We start from the raw sequence: 18683 nt of genomic DNA on the forward strand, positions 1-18683 counted from the left end.
AAAATAATTATTTTTGTGGAAACTTTGCAAGAGAAAGCAAGACGTACTTGTTATGGAAAAGGTTATCCTTTGTAAATGTCGCTCTTTTAGATGATTTTAAGACAAATCGAACTTCATCTGCTCTCTAAAAACGTTTATACCTCTTATATAATTGAAACTCTACACAAATGGAACTTCATCTAACTAAGTAAATTTAAGATAAATTTGAAGCGGACGAATAAATAAATAAAAATTGAAATGAGAAAATACGAATAACTTACATGTTTAAAGTGCAAGAAAATTATTGCTAATAGTTAGTAATCTTACAATATAATATGTTTTCATTTCCTATTTATGAGTTTCGAAAGATACATATTTCAAAAATATTTATTCTCTTTTTCAATGAAAGACGTGAATTAAAAAATTCAACCGAAAAGATTTATCTTCTTTTTAAAATTTATTAAAAGTAAATAGGTAAAAGCTTTTGACTTAAATTTCAATTTGTCTCCTAATAATTATACTTTAATACTTAGTTATAGATATATACCTCATAGGGGTGTAAGGTAGGATTTCTATAGATAAAGGAAGGTAAGTGTTTGATTTTAAAATGCATAAGACATGTCTCATATTATAGGTTCGTTTCATGCAGTTAACCCTTGATTTATTTCTTTCAAATGCAAAATTATGAATTTTACTCATCTTTTATATGAGAAACATTCACAACAAATGCTTCGCGTGTACAAAGAAAATCGAAAAATGGCATCAAATCAATAATCCGAATCAAGCTGGAAAAAAAAAACGATTACTGGTTTGGTTTGATTTGGTTTGATATTGAAAAAGAAACCTGATCATAATTGGTTTGGTTGGTTTTAACCAAAAAATTTCAAACCGAGCCAAATCAACCCAACATTACATGTATACAAAATTTTAAAATATTATACATAAAATATTTATTTACAATGTAATTTATAAATATTTTTTAAGTTTTTTCATAAATTTTGACTTTTAACATATTATTTCAAGCTTGAACTCCGAATTTTGAATGCTACAATAAGTTTTATAGCCCATAGATGTAAGTAACTCAAATAAAGTCCAAACCAAAACCAAATCAATAATGATGCTAACAGAAGTAATTCAATCCTATAATTCAATCCTAGCACTAGGAATGATAATAATGTTGGATATCAATTTTTAGTTTTACATTGTTAATTTAGACAATGAAAATACATAACTTTTTTTTTCTTTGTCTTGTAAATAATACTTATTAGCCATACTTATTTTAGCACGACCCAGTATTTTTAGATGATGATAATTTTCATTATGCCTTATTAATTAGCAATATTTATTTTATGTTATTTTATTATCTTTTTTGTTGAATATTTTATTACAATATAATCACTCATTTCAATTTTTTGTTATTTTGTTAAGAAACACATTAATCATGTAGTTGTATCTTACTATGACTTAAGAAATATTCTATGTAAAAGTTATATTTTGTAAGAAAATATTTTCGGAAAGAAAAAATCCAAAAAACCCAAGATTGAAAATCCCAACTTTTATTTGTTCGGTTTGGTTTACTGACTTAAGAACCCGACACAATTAATTTAGTTTGGTATTTGAAAAATCCGAACCAACCGATACACCCCTAACTATGTTTCATTATTTAGGCATAGAGACAACTGTTTATCAATAGTTTGCTTGAAAATCATTTACACCCCCCCCCCCCAACTATGCTTTAAAAATCAAACTCCCTCCTCAACTTTGAACAATAGACATTATCCGCCCTTTATCCTAATTGACTTTTTTAAATGCCTATTTTACCCTTACATTATCAACTTTTGTCTTCTTTTTAACTTCTTTAAAATCATGGTATTTTTTATTTTCTTAATTCACGTAACAAATTTTTTATAAAAAAATAAATATTAGCTTCTAGGCGAAGAAAAAAGTGAGAAATACTAATTGAGTATATAAGTTAATGATGTTCTATAATAAACTAAATTATCAGAATAAACAAAAAAATTAATTTTATTGAAAATAACCAAAACTTTAATATTTATTTATACAGGTGAAAAATTAGAGGTCCTAATAACTTTATGAATATATTTATATGCAGGTAATGCGAAAATAATTTAAAAATAGAGGAAATTTAAAAAAAAAAAATTATTTATACTGTAAATGAATTTTATTATAATTTAAGAAATATTTCATTAGTGAGAACCACTTGTTTATTTATATAAACAATAGATAATAAGAGAATTAAATATACACAGATGCATGTACATACTTATGCATATAATATTGAAATAGCAATCATAAAAAATAGCATTAGGCTTTATCACAAATTCTTAAAAGTATTATTCTACTTATAATGTTAATGAATTTAAATATTTAGATTGAAAATATAAATATTATATTATAATATAAAAATGTATTACATAAATGGAGGATTGAAAAAATAAGGATGAAATAGTCATTGCATAGGATAAAGGGGGAGAATGTCTATTTTTTAAAGTTATTGGATAAAGGGGAAGAATATCTCTATTGTTCAAAGCTGAGGGGAAAGTTTGTTTTTTAAAGCAAAATTAGGGCCAATTTAAATTATATAATTGGAGTCTTCATGTTCTCATTGTTTATTCTATTTTATTTATTAAGATTTATTTCCTTTGCCGATGTAAAACATACTTAAGTGGATACGTCTTAATTAATCCAATATTTATAGAACTCGTTATAAATTAAACTATTCTAACGGTTGGCATCAACATAAAACTATCCACCTTTTCCTTTATTCCCAATAACAAAAACTAGCACAACGGTCCCAACTTACGATGGATTCCTTTTCTTTTACTTACTCACATTTTTACATTGAAACGAAACATGGTATTTAGGTTATCCTAGTGTTATTGCGACCCATTCAAGCAACAATTATTGTATGAAAAAGATTGTTAGATTTGGTTGCCAAAAATGAAGCATAGTAAACCATCAAAATTCAAATGTCAGACGTTAATTTATTTTAGGCATAATATATAAACATGTCCTTAAATGTCCTTCAATTTTGAGTATGCATAACTAAACACCTCAACTTGTCTGCATGTAATCAGTTGAACACTAACTTACAAAATGATCATATAGACATTTCCATAATTTATGTATTACGTTAGTGTCATATCAGCATTTGTAGTTACGTGTTTAATTTCATACAAGTTGAGATGCCTACTTGTACACGCCCGAAATTAGGGGAGTTACTAAGGCCAAGCTTGAGGGTCTGTTTTATTAAGCCTTTATTTATTTGTTACAAGAGAACACCAATTTTGCTTTATCCAATGCAATGACTAAGCCCGTCAACCGGTCCGGTTTTACCGGTTCAAACTGGTAACCGGACCGGTAAAACTGGAACCAGTTGAACCGGTTCCGGTTAATCGATTATTTTGTACCGGTCCGGTTTTAATTTTTTTGAAACCGGAACCGGAATCGGTTAACCGGTGAAATTTTTTTATTTTTTTTTACTTTGTAGCCGTTGCGGCTTTGGGCCCAAATTGGACCGTTGGGCAACGGTCCATTTGCAAAAATGGCCGTTGCCAAACGGCCCCAACTATTCCCCCCCCCCCCCCCAAACCCCCCAAACTTTTCTTTTAACACTTTAACTCATCCCCCACTCCTATATAAACCCCTCTCCATTTCCTAAATCCACACCAATTCACTCTTCTCTTTCTCTCAAATCTCAATCTCTCAATTATAGTTACTTTGCAACAATTAGCCACTTTAAATTTCTCTCAAATAAATATTATAAAGTCTTATTATAGTTTCAATTATTAATTTTGCAATTATAATATTGTTGGTGGAGTTGGTGATTTTGCAACAATCTGAAGTAGCTTTGGTGGATTTGCAATTGTAGCCGCCTTCACTTTGTTGGAAATTAGTCCGGCAATTTGGTACCTTCGTTCCAACTCTATCTTTATTTTTCGCAATTTAATTTACGCAATTTAATTTACGCAATTTAATTCTAGCAATTTAATTTGTTGCAATTCATTTTCTTGTGATTTATTTGAGTGTGATTTAAATTAATTCTATTTAATAATGGCGAAGAGATTTAGACGTGGTGCCGGTAGTAGTGGTATTGTTAGGCGTGGGCTTAATGAGGAAGTACTTGTAGAGTGGATGTTATAGATTTGTATAAAAAATATAGATTTTATTTGCGCCATGTATTTAATTCTTTAAATTGTAATGTTTCTCTTACCGCTGATTTGAGTCTTAGTCTTAACAAGTTAGATTTTTTTTGCTATTATATGTCATTGGGTTGATGACAATTGGGTTATGCAAAAAAGAATTATAGCTTTTTGATATGATGAAGGAAAAGGTCGTCATGATGGAAAAATTTTAGCGGATTCAATGTCTACTATTATGAGATTTTTTAATATTTATAGAAAAACACTTTGTATTGCTTTAGATAATGCTTCTAATAATACAAAGGCGATTGGTCTTTTAAAAAGAGAACTAAACCCTCCGCTAAGAAATATTTTTCATGTAAGATGTAGTTGTCACATTTTAAACTTAATTGTTACAGATGGTCTTATGCGTTTTGACGATTCTATTCAAAAAGTTAGAGATGCGGTTGCGGTTTTTTTTTTTTTTTTGTAATGCTAATAGGGGAAAATTAGAGATTTTAAGAATGCTTGTGTGGAAAATAACCTTAGACCTAGGAAAATTCAAGTAGAAATTGAGACTAGGTGGAACTACACTTACATTATGCTACAACAAGCATATGAGTATAGGATTCCCATACAACAAGTTCACAACAAATATAATATTAATAGTGATGATTGGTTAAATTTTACGGATTGGGAAGATGTTAAGGAATGTGTTGAACTCTTAGAATTTTTTTATAATGCAACTCTTGCTTTTCTAGACAATTCTATCCCACGGTAACCGGAATTTTAGTCTACTTAGCAGAAATAGCTAGAGTTTTACAAGAATATAAATATAAACCCGGTTATCAAGCGGCTATTTTTGATATGACAACAAAATTTAAGAAGTATTTTTTCCCATCCCAACTTTATTTATATTGGGTTCTCTTTTAAATTCTTGTTTAAAAGTGTCTTATACTAAAACATTAGTTGGTCAAATTTATACATTTTTAGAAATTGAAGAGGGAGTTCAACCATCTTTAGCTGAAGCCGAAACCGCTATTGATGATGAGTTTAGAAAAGTTTTTACTCATTATTCTAGTTTGGAAGAACATGCTACACCCGTTGCTCCACGCCCTACTACTTCTCAAAGTAGCAAAAAGGGCTTGTCGGGTTTAAAAGTTTTACATTCACATCCAACTTTTTCTTGTAATACAAACTTTGATGAATATCAGTTTTATTTGATGCAGCCAAATGTCGATATCAAGGAACTAGATGAGCTGGACGTCTAAGCATGGTGGAAGAAATACAAGGCAAGTCATCCGATACTCTCAAGAATGGCTCGAGATATCCTTACGGTTCAAGTATCAACCGTGGTTTCGGAGAGTGCATTTAGCCAGGGAAGACAACAAATTGGAGACCATAGACACTCATTATCTGGCTTTGGCTTGCAAGTACTGGTGTGCATTCACGATTGGATTAGATCGGAGCGACGCAACCAGAACTTAGAAGCGGAGGAAGGCGAAGAGGAAGAGATTGAAGATTTGATAGTAAGTAGACCGGACCAAATGGAAGACTTTGAAGATATCTCCATGGCCGAATATGATATGGGGGAAATTAACCAAATGATTGAGAATTGGTGATTTTATTATTCTACTATTTCTTTGCAACTCATGTATTATTTGCAAGTTAAAAAAACTACAACTTGCAAATAAATGTTATCCAAGAATGAATAAAATATATGGCTCATTGAGCTTTCTTCTATTTACTTGTGTTCATATTTTTATTATATTAAGTTAGGAATATACCTAAAATATACTAAGAATATACTTATAATATATATTATACATATAACTTATATATATATATATATATATATATATATATATATATACACTTATATGTTGTATTGCTGACTTGCTGTTAGCCTGTTAGTCAGTAAATATATAAACTTTACTTATAAACTTATATAAAATATGTAAATATACCTACAATATACTAATATACATATACTATATATAAAAAAAAAAGAGGTTTTGGACGTTTTGAACGGACCGGTTTTGATTTGGGGTTTCAAACTGGTAAACCGAAACCAGTGTCAGGTTCCGGTTTTTAGATCGGAAACCGGCCGATTTTATAACCGGTTGCCGGTCCGGTTTCGGTTCGGACCGCTTGACGGGCTTAGCAATGATTATTTCATCCTTATTTTTTATTGGGGTACTTTGGTTCCGGACTGGCACAAAATTAAGGTGACAAAATGAAACCCGGTAAGGGGAGAAAGTAGTAAATTTGGCGTGAATGATGTTGGGATGTAAAGAATATCCATTGGGCAAAACTATGATGCTTTCCCCAGACAAATGAAAATCTTAGCCCCAACACTTAGCTGAGATCTTACCTCTTTCTCTCTCTCTCTCTGCTAAGGATTTTATCTCTGGCAAACATCGCCCTGAGGTGACCCTTTTAGCTTCACAACTTACTTCTTTTGGAATATTTTGGTGACCATTTTAGTTGTACAAGTTGCTTTTACCCTCTTAATTCTTGAAATTGTTTCAATATTTGGTGATCATTTTAGCTCCAAAAGTTGTTTCTTTGCAATATTTGGGGACCCTTTTAGTTTTAGAAGTTGATTCTTCACAATATGTAGTGACCCTCTAAATTCTTGAAGTTGCTTCAGTATTTGGTGACCCTTTTAGTTCCCAAGGTTGTTTCTTTGCAATATTTGGTGACCCTTTTATTTGTTCAGATTATGAAGTCAACTGGGGTTTCCTGTTCTAGTTGGTTGTCTACCAAAGTCCCGTTCTTGATATTACCGTCATAAATGAACTGTCTATCAATTTTTTGTATATAGTGTTTTTTTTTTTTTTTGGGGGGGGGGGGGGGGTGGGAAGCTCCACAAGTAAATGTTAACTTGGCATCATATTCGTAGTGGAATTTAGTGTTTATTACTACTTGCTTAGAGTGTTGTATGCTTGCTTGACTTGAGTAATTGATAGGAGTAACTGTAATTGAATCCCAAGAGCTAGAGCTTGGCATGCTAAAATGGATGCTGAAGAGGTAGGAGCTGGACTGATTTTGTTCTGGGCTTGGGGTTTGACTAAATAGTCTCAACATGTATGATGCACATGCTTTTCTGTTGTTGTTTCGTCACTTTGTACAAATCACTGAGGATTTCCAGACTAGACTAGCTATATGTCTGTATTGGAAACGTCTTTGGCATTTAAGCATCCGTAACATGAAACCCATCATTGGGAATATATTACTATCTAGTCTTTCCATTTTTGGGGCTTTGCTATAAGTGAAACTATTGCATTGTTACCCTTATGATGCTTTGCTTGGTCCTAATTGCACATTTAGGCTGAGGATTGACAAAGCTGTTATAAGTAAAATGCTCAATTAGTGGTGCAAGTGCCATCATGACTTTGACCAAACAAATGTTTGTGTTAATAATCCTTTCAATTAAGCAACTTTACCTTATCGAGTAGTGATTCAGACTGATATTTCATCAGCCGAAGTTTCCGGATGCAATTTACTGTGGGCATCTTCTTGGGACGCCTGCAGTGATCAAGGAGTAGGATGGAGATGATCTCTCCTCTGAAGAGATATTGTCATTGTTGCATTCTTAAATGCGTAGAGAAGAAATTCACTCATTTGATTGCTACTATCAATCTTACAATTATTGTCAACATTTCCAAAACCGCAATTCTGATAATTTACTTAAACCTTCAATATTTATCAAAAAAGTTATTGAAACCTTCAGATTTTGGGCATACTGGCAGGAAAGTGCTTTCAGATCTTCCACCTGCTTCCTAGGATATTGTTCACATGCCAGTTCGACATTGTACCCATCTGTCTTTTGCATGCTTCTTTCCTTCTAGCAATACTTGTAATATCTCTCGCCAGCACAAGTACCGAGTAACTCTGTCAATCAAGGCTTGGACAAATGGGAAGAAATCACCTACTGGTTTTCCCTCTGCTGAAATTTGAACCTGAGACCTCATGTTTCTCTACCCGCTTCAGTGATCAATAAGCTGCACCCTTAGGTGCACAATACTATTTACTATGGTGTATTCTACCCCAAATTTGATGGTGTGATAAAAAAACACCTTCCCTAAGGATGGTCATGCGTTATTTGTCAAGCATATATTCGTCAAAAGTTTCTGTTCTCAAACTTTTTACACTGCCCCTAGGGTTTGGTTCAGTAGTAAGGATGCAGCGCGGGGTATGTGGATTTGGCGCACATCACGAGTTTGTTCCACTGGTTTGAAGCCTGGTATTTAAGTGGGAGAAATGGTAGAGGGTGGGCCCATACTCCCTCGAGTTTCAAAAACACAATTAGGGTTGGTCCAGCTAACTCACGGGGATTTCTGAATCATCAAAAAATAATTTTCTTGTTACACTTTGGCCAGTTCTTTTAAGAAGAATTCTGTAGAAGTGTATTAGCCATCCTCTCCTTAGTTCTACTTTGTGATTGAAATCTATTTACATTCAACAGAAAAAAAAAAAAAAAAAAAAAAGGGAAATCGAAGATCTAAGAATGAGTTTTCATGCTAAGAGGACTTGCTGTTTATCTATTTATTGATTTCAGTTTCATGACAGTGGCTTTCCCAGAGGACACTTGCTGTTTTGTTTATTTAGGTTCCTGGAAACTAGCTTTCCTTTATGCTTGTATATCCTAGATGGAGTGGGAGTCTACATTCTGCTCTGATTCTGTTTTTCTTAGTTTTGCAGGTTTAGGAAAGTTGGTAGGCTCAAGTCGAGGCGGTTATCATGGCACATTTACTTTCTACTACTTGTTCTTTAGATGTCTCTTCCAGCAACAAGCTGCATTTCAAGTCTATTAACCAATGCTCTACTCCCATTCCAACATCTTTTAATATGGGAATCTCCTTGTCACCCTTCAAAAAGCTAAGTTTGCAAAGGAAAAGGTTTTCACAATGTGTGATCAGAGCTTCAGCTGTTTCCATGAGCCAAGAAGCCAAAACCCAGAACGACTCTGGGTCTCAACAGACCACTGATGGAGCCTCCACTAGGAAGAAGGTCATGGTCATTGGTGGTGATGGCTATTGTGGCTGGGCTACTGCTCTCCACCTATCCAAAAAGGGATATGAAGTTGCCATTGTTGACAACCTTATCCGTCGCCTATTTGATGACCAGCTTGGTCTAGATTCTCTTACACCCATCTCATCTATCCATAACCGCATAAGGCGTTGGAAATCTCTCACAGGAAAAGACATTCAACTGTTTGTTGGTGATATATGTGAATTTGAGTTCTTGGCAGAAGCCTTCAAGTCGTTTGAACCTGACGCTGTTGTGCATTTTGGAGAGCAGAGGTCTGCTCCTTATTCTATGATTGATAGGTCAAGAGCTGTTTTTACCCAACATAATAATGTGATAGGGACACTTAATGTACTATTTGCCATAAAGGAGTTTAGGGAAGAGTGTCATTTGGTCAAACTCGGGACAATGGGGGAATATGGGACCCCTAATATAGATATTGAAGAAGGTTATATAACTATCACTCATAATGGAAGAACAGATACTCTTCCTTATCCCAAACAAGCAAGCTCTTTCTATCATTTGAGTAAAGTCCATGATTCCCACAACATAGCTTTTACTTGCAAGGCATGGGGAATCAGAGCTACCGACCTGAACCAGGGAGTTGTATATGGGATAAGGACTGATGAAACTGCAATGCACGAGGAGCTGGTTAACAGACTTGATTATGATGCTGTATTTGGAACTGCATTAAATCGGTTCTGTGTTCAGGCTGCTGTTGGACATCCACTTACGGTGTATGGTAAAGGAGGGCAGGTACGAACTTCCTCTCATTCCATGTAGTACTGCATTTTAATGAATACACAACTAAGAGCCCGTTTGGATTGGCTTATAAGTTGCTTATAAGTTACTTATAAGTTGTTTTCAACTTTTTTGAGTGTTTGGCTGGCCAGCTTAAAGTCATTTTGTGCTTAAAATAAGCTCAAAAAAATAATTGGGCCTATTTGACTTAGCTTATCTAAAGCAGTTTATAAGCTGAAAACAGCTTATAAGCCAAAAAAAATAAGTTAGACTACCCCAACTTATTTTTTTTAGCTTATAAGCTGCAAACAGCTTATAGGCATAAGCCCATCCAAACAGGCTCTAATACTAGTAGAGAAAATTTGCTTCTGGCCAAAGATACTCAAGTTAAACTTCTTTTCTAGCTTTTATAAAGTGCATAAGTAAAGAATATGCATTGAATCCTTCTCTAATGCTTTTGTTATTTGTTCTTTAGGACCAACTTATCAAAAAGAATTGTTCTTGGGACCATAAACAGGGTGAACTTCAATAATCAGTGACATAATCCATAGACTACCTCATCTAAAGAGACTAAGAGAGTTGAGATTCAACTTGTTCTTTCATTGCCAAAGACTGTAGCCATTCAACACGGATATAGGGACTGAAAAATCCTTTTTTTAATCAGGAAGGAACTGAGAAACCTTCTATATAGGAAATGCTTAAAACACTGGACTGTTGATGTATTCTGCATACATTCTCCCCAACAGCAAAATTCAAGCTGATATTTCCTCCCTTCTTGCATCGTATTTCATTGCACCAAAATTAGCAAAACCCATGGACTATAAACTTTTGTACAATTGGAGATTGCTGCTGCAAATCGAAGGTGTTATGAATTGGATGATTTCACCTCATATAATGCATCTAACACAATTATCCTGGGAAAGCAAAAAGTGGTGAGAACTGAGAAGGGGCCAGATAGGTAGTCTTTAGATAATAATAATAAAAGGTGAAGTTGATAGGATTCCTTCTTTTAGATGGGGCTTGATTTTCTTTGTTCATGACCCGCTTACTGTTTGTATTTATTTAAAAACTTCTTGACCAATGACCCCCCCTGACAATAAGTCAATTACCATTTCAGTCAATCCCAGGCTTTCCTAATGCATGTTATTGTGTCTTGCAGACCAGGGGATATTTGGATATCAGAGATACAGTTCAATGTGTTGAGATTGCTATTGCCAATCCAGCACAGCCGGGAGAGTTCCGGGTTTTCAACCAATTCACAGAGCAGTTTTCAGTAAACGAGCTTGCAGCCCTTGTCACCAAGGCAGGGGCAAAACTTGGGCTTGAGGTGAAGACCACATCGGTTCCCAATCCAAGAGTAGAGGCAGAGGAACACTACTACAATGCCAAACATACTAAACTATATGAGCTTGGCCTACAACCACACCTCCTCTCTGATTCTCTTCTTGACTCACTACTGAACTTTGCTGTTCAATATAAGGATCGTGTCGACACAAAGCAGATAATGCCTAGCGTTTCTTGGAAAAAAATTGGGGCGAAACCAAAGACTGTTGCAGCATAAATCACTTAGACATAACTCTAGAAAGACCTAAGCTGAGAGTTCTCGTTTGTCATCATTTTATATAGGAGCTATAGTATTTTTACAACCCCTTGGATGTTCTTGTGTTATAGTTTTTGGGAGAATTTGTTGTATTCATATGCAAAGAGATACTCGAGGAAGTCGTGACCTGTTCAAGCCTGAAACTTATATGTGAATTACTTGTGTAGTTTTGGCTACATAGACCTGTTCCCAGATCTCCTGGTCTTTTTGGGCTTTTGGCAGCTGCATTGAGTATTAGCTTTTGCTTGCATGGTGACTGAAGAGAGGTTGCCTATGGGGTCTACACTTCTAGATGACACTGTTTTATGTTTGTAGATGAACGATTTATTGGCTTATAAAGTCAGAATGTTCAAGTAAAAAAGTTACCAATTCTGTAACATATTGAAAATGATGAACACTTTGAGATAATTAGGACGTCTCCTATGATGTTCTTGCTTGTATTAATAAAGCCATAGTAGTATGCAGCACAATCTGTGCTGCTCTCAGACTTAGAAACACCGCAGAAAGTGGAGCAATCTCAACATTTCGCTTCATGTATAAATCAACGATCATCATGTTTGATATAAAATTTGACAGAAAGTTGAAAGAAGGTTCTTCCCAGCAAAAGTAGGAAAGGAAACAACCCCCATTACTATTATAATATCCTTTTCTTGTTTTCTTTCCCACCTCCTGCAGTATCTACACATTCTCAAATACTAACTTTCATGTGATGCCCCGAGTCTTGGCAGTTGGTCCGTCAAAAACTCTATTTCATTAGTGGTGAGATACAAGTCACAACAGTGGCTGCGCTCACTTACAAGCTATTTTGTTGTCTACTTGGTGTTGGTAAATAGTAAACTTGTATACAACGGAAGGATATTGGATCAAAGTCGTGAATGTATATCTGCACTTGTTTTTTTGCACGACCGAGATGGCATAGCCATGTAGTCTCCACATAAACCCGCTTTCACAAAAGCCACCACAACTGAAGCCAACTCATATTGATGCAAGGTGAATTCATGATCAGCCCCTTCGATAATGTGTAACTTATGATTTGGCACATTCTTGGCAAATTCCATAGCATCTTCAACTGGGACCATTTCGTCCATTGTACCATGGATTGTCAACACCCTATTATATTAATCCAGCAGGTTTAGTACAAAGTTGTAAAACAATAAGCCATTCACAAGCAAAAGTAGCCTCATACTGAGACGTACGCACAATGGACGCAGAGAATTAGTGCCCAACAGTTGAAAAGGTTGTATCATACAGTGAGATATGACGTGAATATCCAAGAATCACTCAGTTATAATCAATATCAATTCCTGACCTGCAGCTATTGGGGATACTTTGACATGCTCCACGAGTATCAGTTGTTAGACGATCCATCAAGCTTTCCTCAGTGACACGATATTCGAACCTTCCTGCAAATATCAAGAGATGGCAGTGTGGAGTATTAACAACTGAAGGCAATCTTAAAAATCCACTGAGAAAGTTGGAATTTGGGTTACCATATCTTCTGCGGGATGTTACATTAGATTGTTTTATCATTGTTTTTTCCCCCCTAAAGTGTGTTATGCACGTAAGGGGTATCAGAATAGAAAATAGAAAACAGAACTCACTCTTAGCCTAATCATGTCAACTCTCAGCCTAAGAATAGTAGAGGAAGCAACCACAAATTAGAGATTGCATAGGATCAACAGCGCAAGAAGGTTACTAGAATTCTTTTTCTTTATGCCGCTTTTGGAGCAGTGACGTACCCAGAATTTTGAACAAGAATTCGTCCAGAGTCTAAGGCAGATCTACAGCAAAACCAACAGCACAGGAAGGGCAGAGTTGGACAATATCGGACACGACAAAGGGATTTTACTGTTGCTCTTTTTTTACTTCATAATAAAGCTTCAAATTCTTTTTTCTACCAAAGCATGCTCTTTTTGTGGAGCGTAACAATAAATATGAACTACAAATTTTTAGATTTATTGAATTTAAGTGAATTACAAAGTTAAAATTCTAGTTAACTGAAAACGCATAACTTTAATAACAAACAAAAAAAACAAGGAGTTGCTTCAAGAATGTGTATATCACTTCGGAAAGAAAGCTAAGATCAGGTTTTTTTTTTTTTGGGAAACTGGTACTATAAGATCAGGTATTATTTTAAATATAGGATCACATAATTATGTACAAAAATGACGCCATTTTCACGATAGGCGCAGAGCAACGTCCGAAACATACTTGAAGAATTAACTCTAAGCCTTAGCAAACCCACCTGGCCACTAGAGTACAATTCTTAATTATACTAAGGTGCTTGTCTTGTTATATATGCACATATTTTAATTTTTATATCGATAGACTCCCTCCGTTTCAATTTATGTGTCTTACATTCCGTTTTAGTTTGCTTTATAAAAATGCCACATTCCATATTTGAAGGTAGCATTATGTCATGCTCATCAACCACACTTGTGTTATACCTCACATTTACAGCCCATGTCTTGTCTAATCAACTGCGAAGTAATTTCCATCGGCCAAACCAGCCACAGCATGTGAGACAAATCATCTAACCATGTCCACCACCTCCCTAAGTGGTTTAATTTATAATTATCCATTGAATTGCATAGAAGTGTGAAACATCCAATCATCCAGACCAAAGAACATCAAACACAAAATGGGACAGAAATATGTCAATTATGAAGAACAAATGTAAAAGAAGGCTATTAAGTATACCTTTTCTATTTCTAACATCAATAAAACCATCCCAGTTTATCTTTTCTTTGAAGTCTCTGCCCAAGCGACCCTCTATGCCTCTCTCAAGATTGAAGCGGCCAGAAATATTGATGACAGTTTGTACATCCCTGTATCTCGAAGCATACAAGAGCACAGCATTTCCTCCTGCAGGTAATTTATCACGAAAAAACACACTTTCGGCGAGAATATTAGCGGTGGTACAATATGCAGAGGAATAAGCAGGAGATAGTTACTAAAACTTGATTGAGCCACAGAATGTGTTGGACTATATAAAAAGTGGACATAAGTCAAATTGTAGTACAAGAAAATATTTTTTGTTTCTTGATTTGATCGTGGCCTGAGAGATCATTACATCACTATCATGAAAACTCAGTATTTGTGCAACTCTTACTAATAAGAAATTTAGAGCAAGTTTGCCAATAAATATTTTTTGCTTCTTTTTGAAAAAAAAAGAAAAATCAAAACAGCGTTTGGTTTTTACCACTGGCCAGTCTTCTTGGAAAAATATTGAAGATGAGTTTCAAGTTTGAAAAAATGGTTGTGATAAGTTTTTCAAGTGAATTTCTTTTCCAAATCACAAAATTTCTATTTGTTTTCAAGTTAAAAACATGCCCAAGACACAACTTCAACTTCCAAAATACCTTTTTTTTTTTTTTTTTTTTTTCAAATATCACATTTTTTATGTCCAGACGCCTACAAAGTAGATTATGTACTAAGGAAAAAAATCATCATAGACATCAATGGTTAGCAGGACCATGTAATGCTGGGGTGAAAACACGTAGGTTGACAACATTTACTGTTATTTGTCAAAGTTAAATTCAAAATAAACATAACAGTACACCTAAAATTGCTAAATCCGCAATCATTAATTTGATTCTAACATAGAACTATTTACTTAGATAGGAAATCCTTCTTCAATGTTTGAAAAGCTCATAATGAAATAACAATATTGAAAAGTTGAGTCTGAACATATGCAAAAGGTACTGTTAATAATCCCGCAAGTACTGAAACCACTAAAAGAACCCCAATAAGATCACACATAAGATGGCTTTCAAAGTCTATACCTTTACTATGACCAACTATTGCTGCTATGAAACGCTCCTCCTCATGAAAGTGCTCAACTATGGCACGAAGATCATCACCTTCTCTACGGTAGTTACCATACTGAAAGGAACCTTCGCTTTCCCTGACACAAAAAATAGAGTCTTCAGTAGTTCATTTCAATTGTTTTTTCCTGTGTTCATACTATTTAGAAATTAGAAATTTATTGTCTTTATAGAGAATATAATCCTATGAGTAACGTAAGTCAAGTTTAATCCTGAGATACTTGAAGAGAAGACTCATCTCTCAGCACCCTATCTGTATGATTCCAATTTAACAAGCTGGAAGGTGCAATATAGTGTATATGACACAACACTATATAAGAAAAGTATGTGAGCAGCTCCTAATAACTGCAAGTGAAAAGGGCAAAAAAAAAAAAAAAAAGGAACAAAAAAAATGTATGAAAGTTCAATAAATGTATTTTTAGTCCATATGCTTATGCAGCAGCAATCCAGATACATATATATTTAGTTCTCTCAATAACCTATACGAACAGGTACTCCTAGTAGTTTTTCCTCATCTTTCCAGAAAGGAGAGAATTCAATAACCATTTCCAAGAGTAGGAGAAGAATAAAGTTCACAGGGTGCCGCACCCCCCCCCCCCCCCCCCCCCCCCCTTTTCTATTTATTTGCTAACCTAGAGGTTCCCATATTGGCTTTGGTATTCGAACATACCCATTTCCTGCAAAGTCAAAGCGGAAGGCACTAATTCCTTCTTTCTCAAAAGCAGCAGCAAGATTCACCATGGGGATCCGATCCTGAAGTTAAAGCAAAATTAATAAATACAACTATTAGCAGTCAACCCAATCAATCTCCATAAATTGTACGATAGACAATGAAAAACAGTTGAGCAGCCAAAGAGTTGGATGTTGCTGGACTGAGTCACATAATAAAGTAGAAAGGCAAATATTCAGCCCAGTTAGGCCTTTGATCCATATGTCCAGTGTCAAGCAGAATCTCTAAATGAATTTTGATCTCAGTAAATAAACAATAAGCATATCTTTTTAGATATTTGAAAACTAGATTCACTGATACACAACAATAACCATAAACTAGATTCAAATATTTGAAAACGTAATTTAGCAGCCAATAAAAGTAATGGCATAGACAAGGCCAAGTAGATGCACTGATACACGAAATATCTCCTAGGCTGCAATTCATACGTTCTTGGGGGTGTTGTGTGTTTTTGTGTGTGTGTGTGGGGGGGGGGGGGGGGGGGGGGGTAATTATTATAGAAGCAAGACAATGTTTCTCTCAGCACGAATTCAGCTACACTCAGTTATAGCAAAGAGAAGTTCCTAAAAGAATTTAATACCAAATTCAAGCTATTTCTCACCAAAAACAGTTATATCAACCCAGAACAACATGTCGGCAAAAAACAGACAAATAACAATACGAATTAGCCACATAAACAGGAGCTGTAACTCTTACGTGTTCAAGTTATTGTAACAAACCTTCGTTGATCTGAAACCATGACAGATAATTACAAGCTCCAGGGAATTTGTTTCATGTAGCACGCCCACAAGTTCCTCACCATGGCTGTTTTGTACTGTCACACGCTTATGCCAAGTCCCTGTGGAAGAAAAAGAAAAACGAAGGGTGAGAAAAACAAAACATTGGCATCATTCCGACATAGTCAATAGGACATAGATAATTGAAAGAACACCTAAACTACAGCATCCTTGATTAACATTCATCAACCGCTATTAAAATTCCTGCACAAATCACAATATCACAGCATCATAGATAAATGAAAGGTTATCAAAACTACAGCATCCTTGATTGACATCCATTAACTGCTACTCCCTCCGTTCACTTTTACTTGTCCACTATGGACTTTGCACACCCCTAAGAAATAATAAATGAAGTGCATAATTTATCATGATACCCATATCAATCGGGGCATAGTTCTAATGGACTTCAAACAATGATTTGAAATGAGTAATTAATGCTATGGGTAAAAGCAAAACAGGAAAAATAGATTATTTTTCTCTTGATATGCTGAAGCGGACAAGTAAAAAGTGAAAATCTACTTTTAGTAAAGTGAACAAGTAAAAGTGAACGGAGGGAGTGTTAAACTCATATACAAAACTTTAATATTATTCTTTTCTTTTTGAAAAATGTCTACAGTTAGATAATAATCACATTATGCCTAAAGATGGCCCAAGTCAAAACTTATCAAATAGCAAAAGACTTCTTTTTTATTGCCTTGTCTCACATCTACTGCTGATATTTTCTTCCCTTAGGAGTTAAAAATGGATAAAACGATCGGAACCTGCATTTATCAGAACTTGAAAGTCACAATGGCCTGCCCAATAACCAGTGTTGTCAAGGGCGGGCTTAAGCCCTGAAGCAAGGCTCAAAATATGTTGAGCGCTTCGCCTCGCAGAGTGTGCGCTTCAGTGTCATCATCAAGGCTCTAAGACATACTTTTCCTTGCCAATGAGCCTCTCTTGAAGAGATGACACTAGATAATTGATATTTCACTTTGTCGTTATGTTTTTACAATTTGTTTGTCCATACATTTGTTATTCATGTTTGTCTTGGGCTTAACATATATATAATTTATTTTTTGCACCATTGCGCCTTTTTTCATTAAAGCCCCAGCTGACCTTAGAGCTTTTTTGCGCTTTTGATAACACTGCCAATAACCATAAGGTCCTCTAAACATAAGTAAGTAAAAATCTTTTCTTCATATTTCATTCAACAGTATTTCGTGTAAATATGGACACCTAGATATTTCTTTTTGGGTTGTATGACAACTCCACAATGCAAACTTAGGTTATGACCATGCAACAAAGCAATATTTCAGCCAATAATACAATATTTAAAGATTTTTTTTTTTTTTGAAACCATGATTAAAACGGGTCCAAATGAAGTGGAATAAATATTGAGGATTCAACTAGTTTTGAATTCAGGCATAGCAATAGCAGTTGTTAAACCATCAGAAGAAATATATGCAATTAACTGATATAATTTTCACTATTCTATACTGAAACTTGATAATGGGAGTGCTTTACATACAACAATGGCAAAACCCAAAAATTCTATCCTCAGCAAAACCAATTTAAAGATCACCAAATTCAACAAAATGTAAGAAACCCCATATAAAAATCACAAAAAAAGAACTCTTTTTGAATCTTGATGATCCAAATGATGAACTTTTTAATGTTCCATTTTGTGTTACTTTGTATAGTAAAGTGTTTACCTTGCAAATTGGGAATTGAAACCATCTGATCAAAGGTTTGGGGAAGAGATTATTATATGTATGACATACTTTTGTTGTTTTTATATTGTAAGAGAAATTGAATTTGTTACACCTCTCTGCAATCCATGTTGTTTCTGATAATAATGTTCACAAAAGG

At 34.6% G+C, this 18683-nt stretch overlaps 2 protein-coding genes across 5 annotated transcripts; one reads left to right on the forward strand and one right to left on the reverse strand.

Annotated features, from left to right (window-relative positions):
* Positions 1–6341: 6341 nt before the first annotated feature.
* On the forward strand, positions 6342–11690 carry LOC132635910 (UDP-sulfoquinovose synthase, chloroplastic). Of its 2 annotated transcripts, none has more exons than XM_060352510.1 (3): positions 6342–6551; positions 8821–9911; positions 11056–11690. In XM_060352510.1, exons 2-3 carry the CDS (start codon positions 8868–8870, stop codon positions 11455–11457), a joined length of 1446 nt encoding a protein of 481 aa, XP_060208493.1. In that variant the 5' UTR covers positions 6342–6551; positions 8821–8867; the 3' UTR covers positions 11458–11690. The 2 variants fall into 2 exon arrangements, with proteins under 2 accessions (XP_060208493.1, XP_060208492.1); XM_060352509.1 differs by having other exon boundaries at positions 6343–6551; positions 8829–9911.
* A 313-nt stretch (positions 11691–12003) lies between these two features.
* LOC132635911 (putative uncharacterized protein YDL057W) lies at positions 12004–18683 on the reverse strand. Of its 3 annotated transcripts, XM_060352511.1 has the most exons (8): positions 18527–18602; positions 16985–17033; positions 16773–16891; positions 15994–16076; positions 15282–15403; positions 14197–14361; positions 12806–12899; positions 12004–12606 (listed from the first exon to the last, which is right to left on the reverse strand). In XM_060352511.1, the coding sequence occupies exons 2-8, from the start codon at positions 17013–17015 to the stop codon at positions 12360–12362; spliced, it is 861 nt and encodes a 286-aa protein (XP_060208494.1). In that variant the 5' UTR covers positions 17016–17033; positions 18527–18602; the 3' UTR covers positions 12004–12359. The 3 variants fall into 3 exon arrangements, with proteins under 3 accessions (XP_060208494.1, XP_060208495.1, XP_060208496.1); XM_060352512.1 differs by lacking the exon at positions 16985–17033 and having other exon boundaries at positions 18527–18683; XM_060352513.1 differs by lacking the exons at positions 16985–17033; positions 18527–18602 and having other exon boundaries at positions 16750–16877.

Source organism: Lycium barbarum, chromosome 4 (genome assembly GCF_019175385.1).
Source record: "Lycium barbarum isolate Lr01 chromosome 4, ASM1917538v2, whole genome shotgun sequence".
NCBI classification, from domain to species: domain Eukaryota; kingdom Viridiplantae; phylum Streptophyta; class Magnoliopsida; order Solanales; family Solanaceae; genus Lycium; species Lycium barbarum.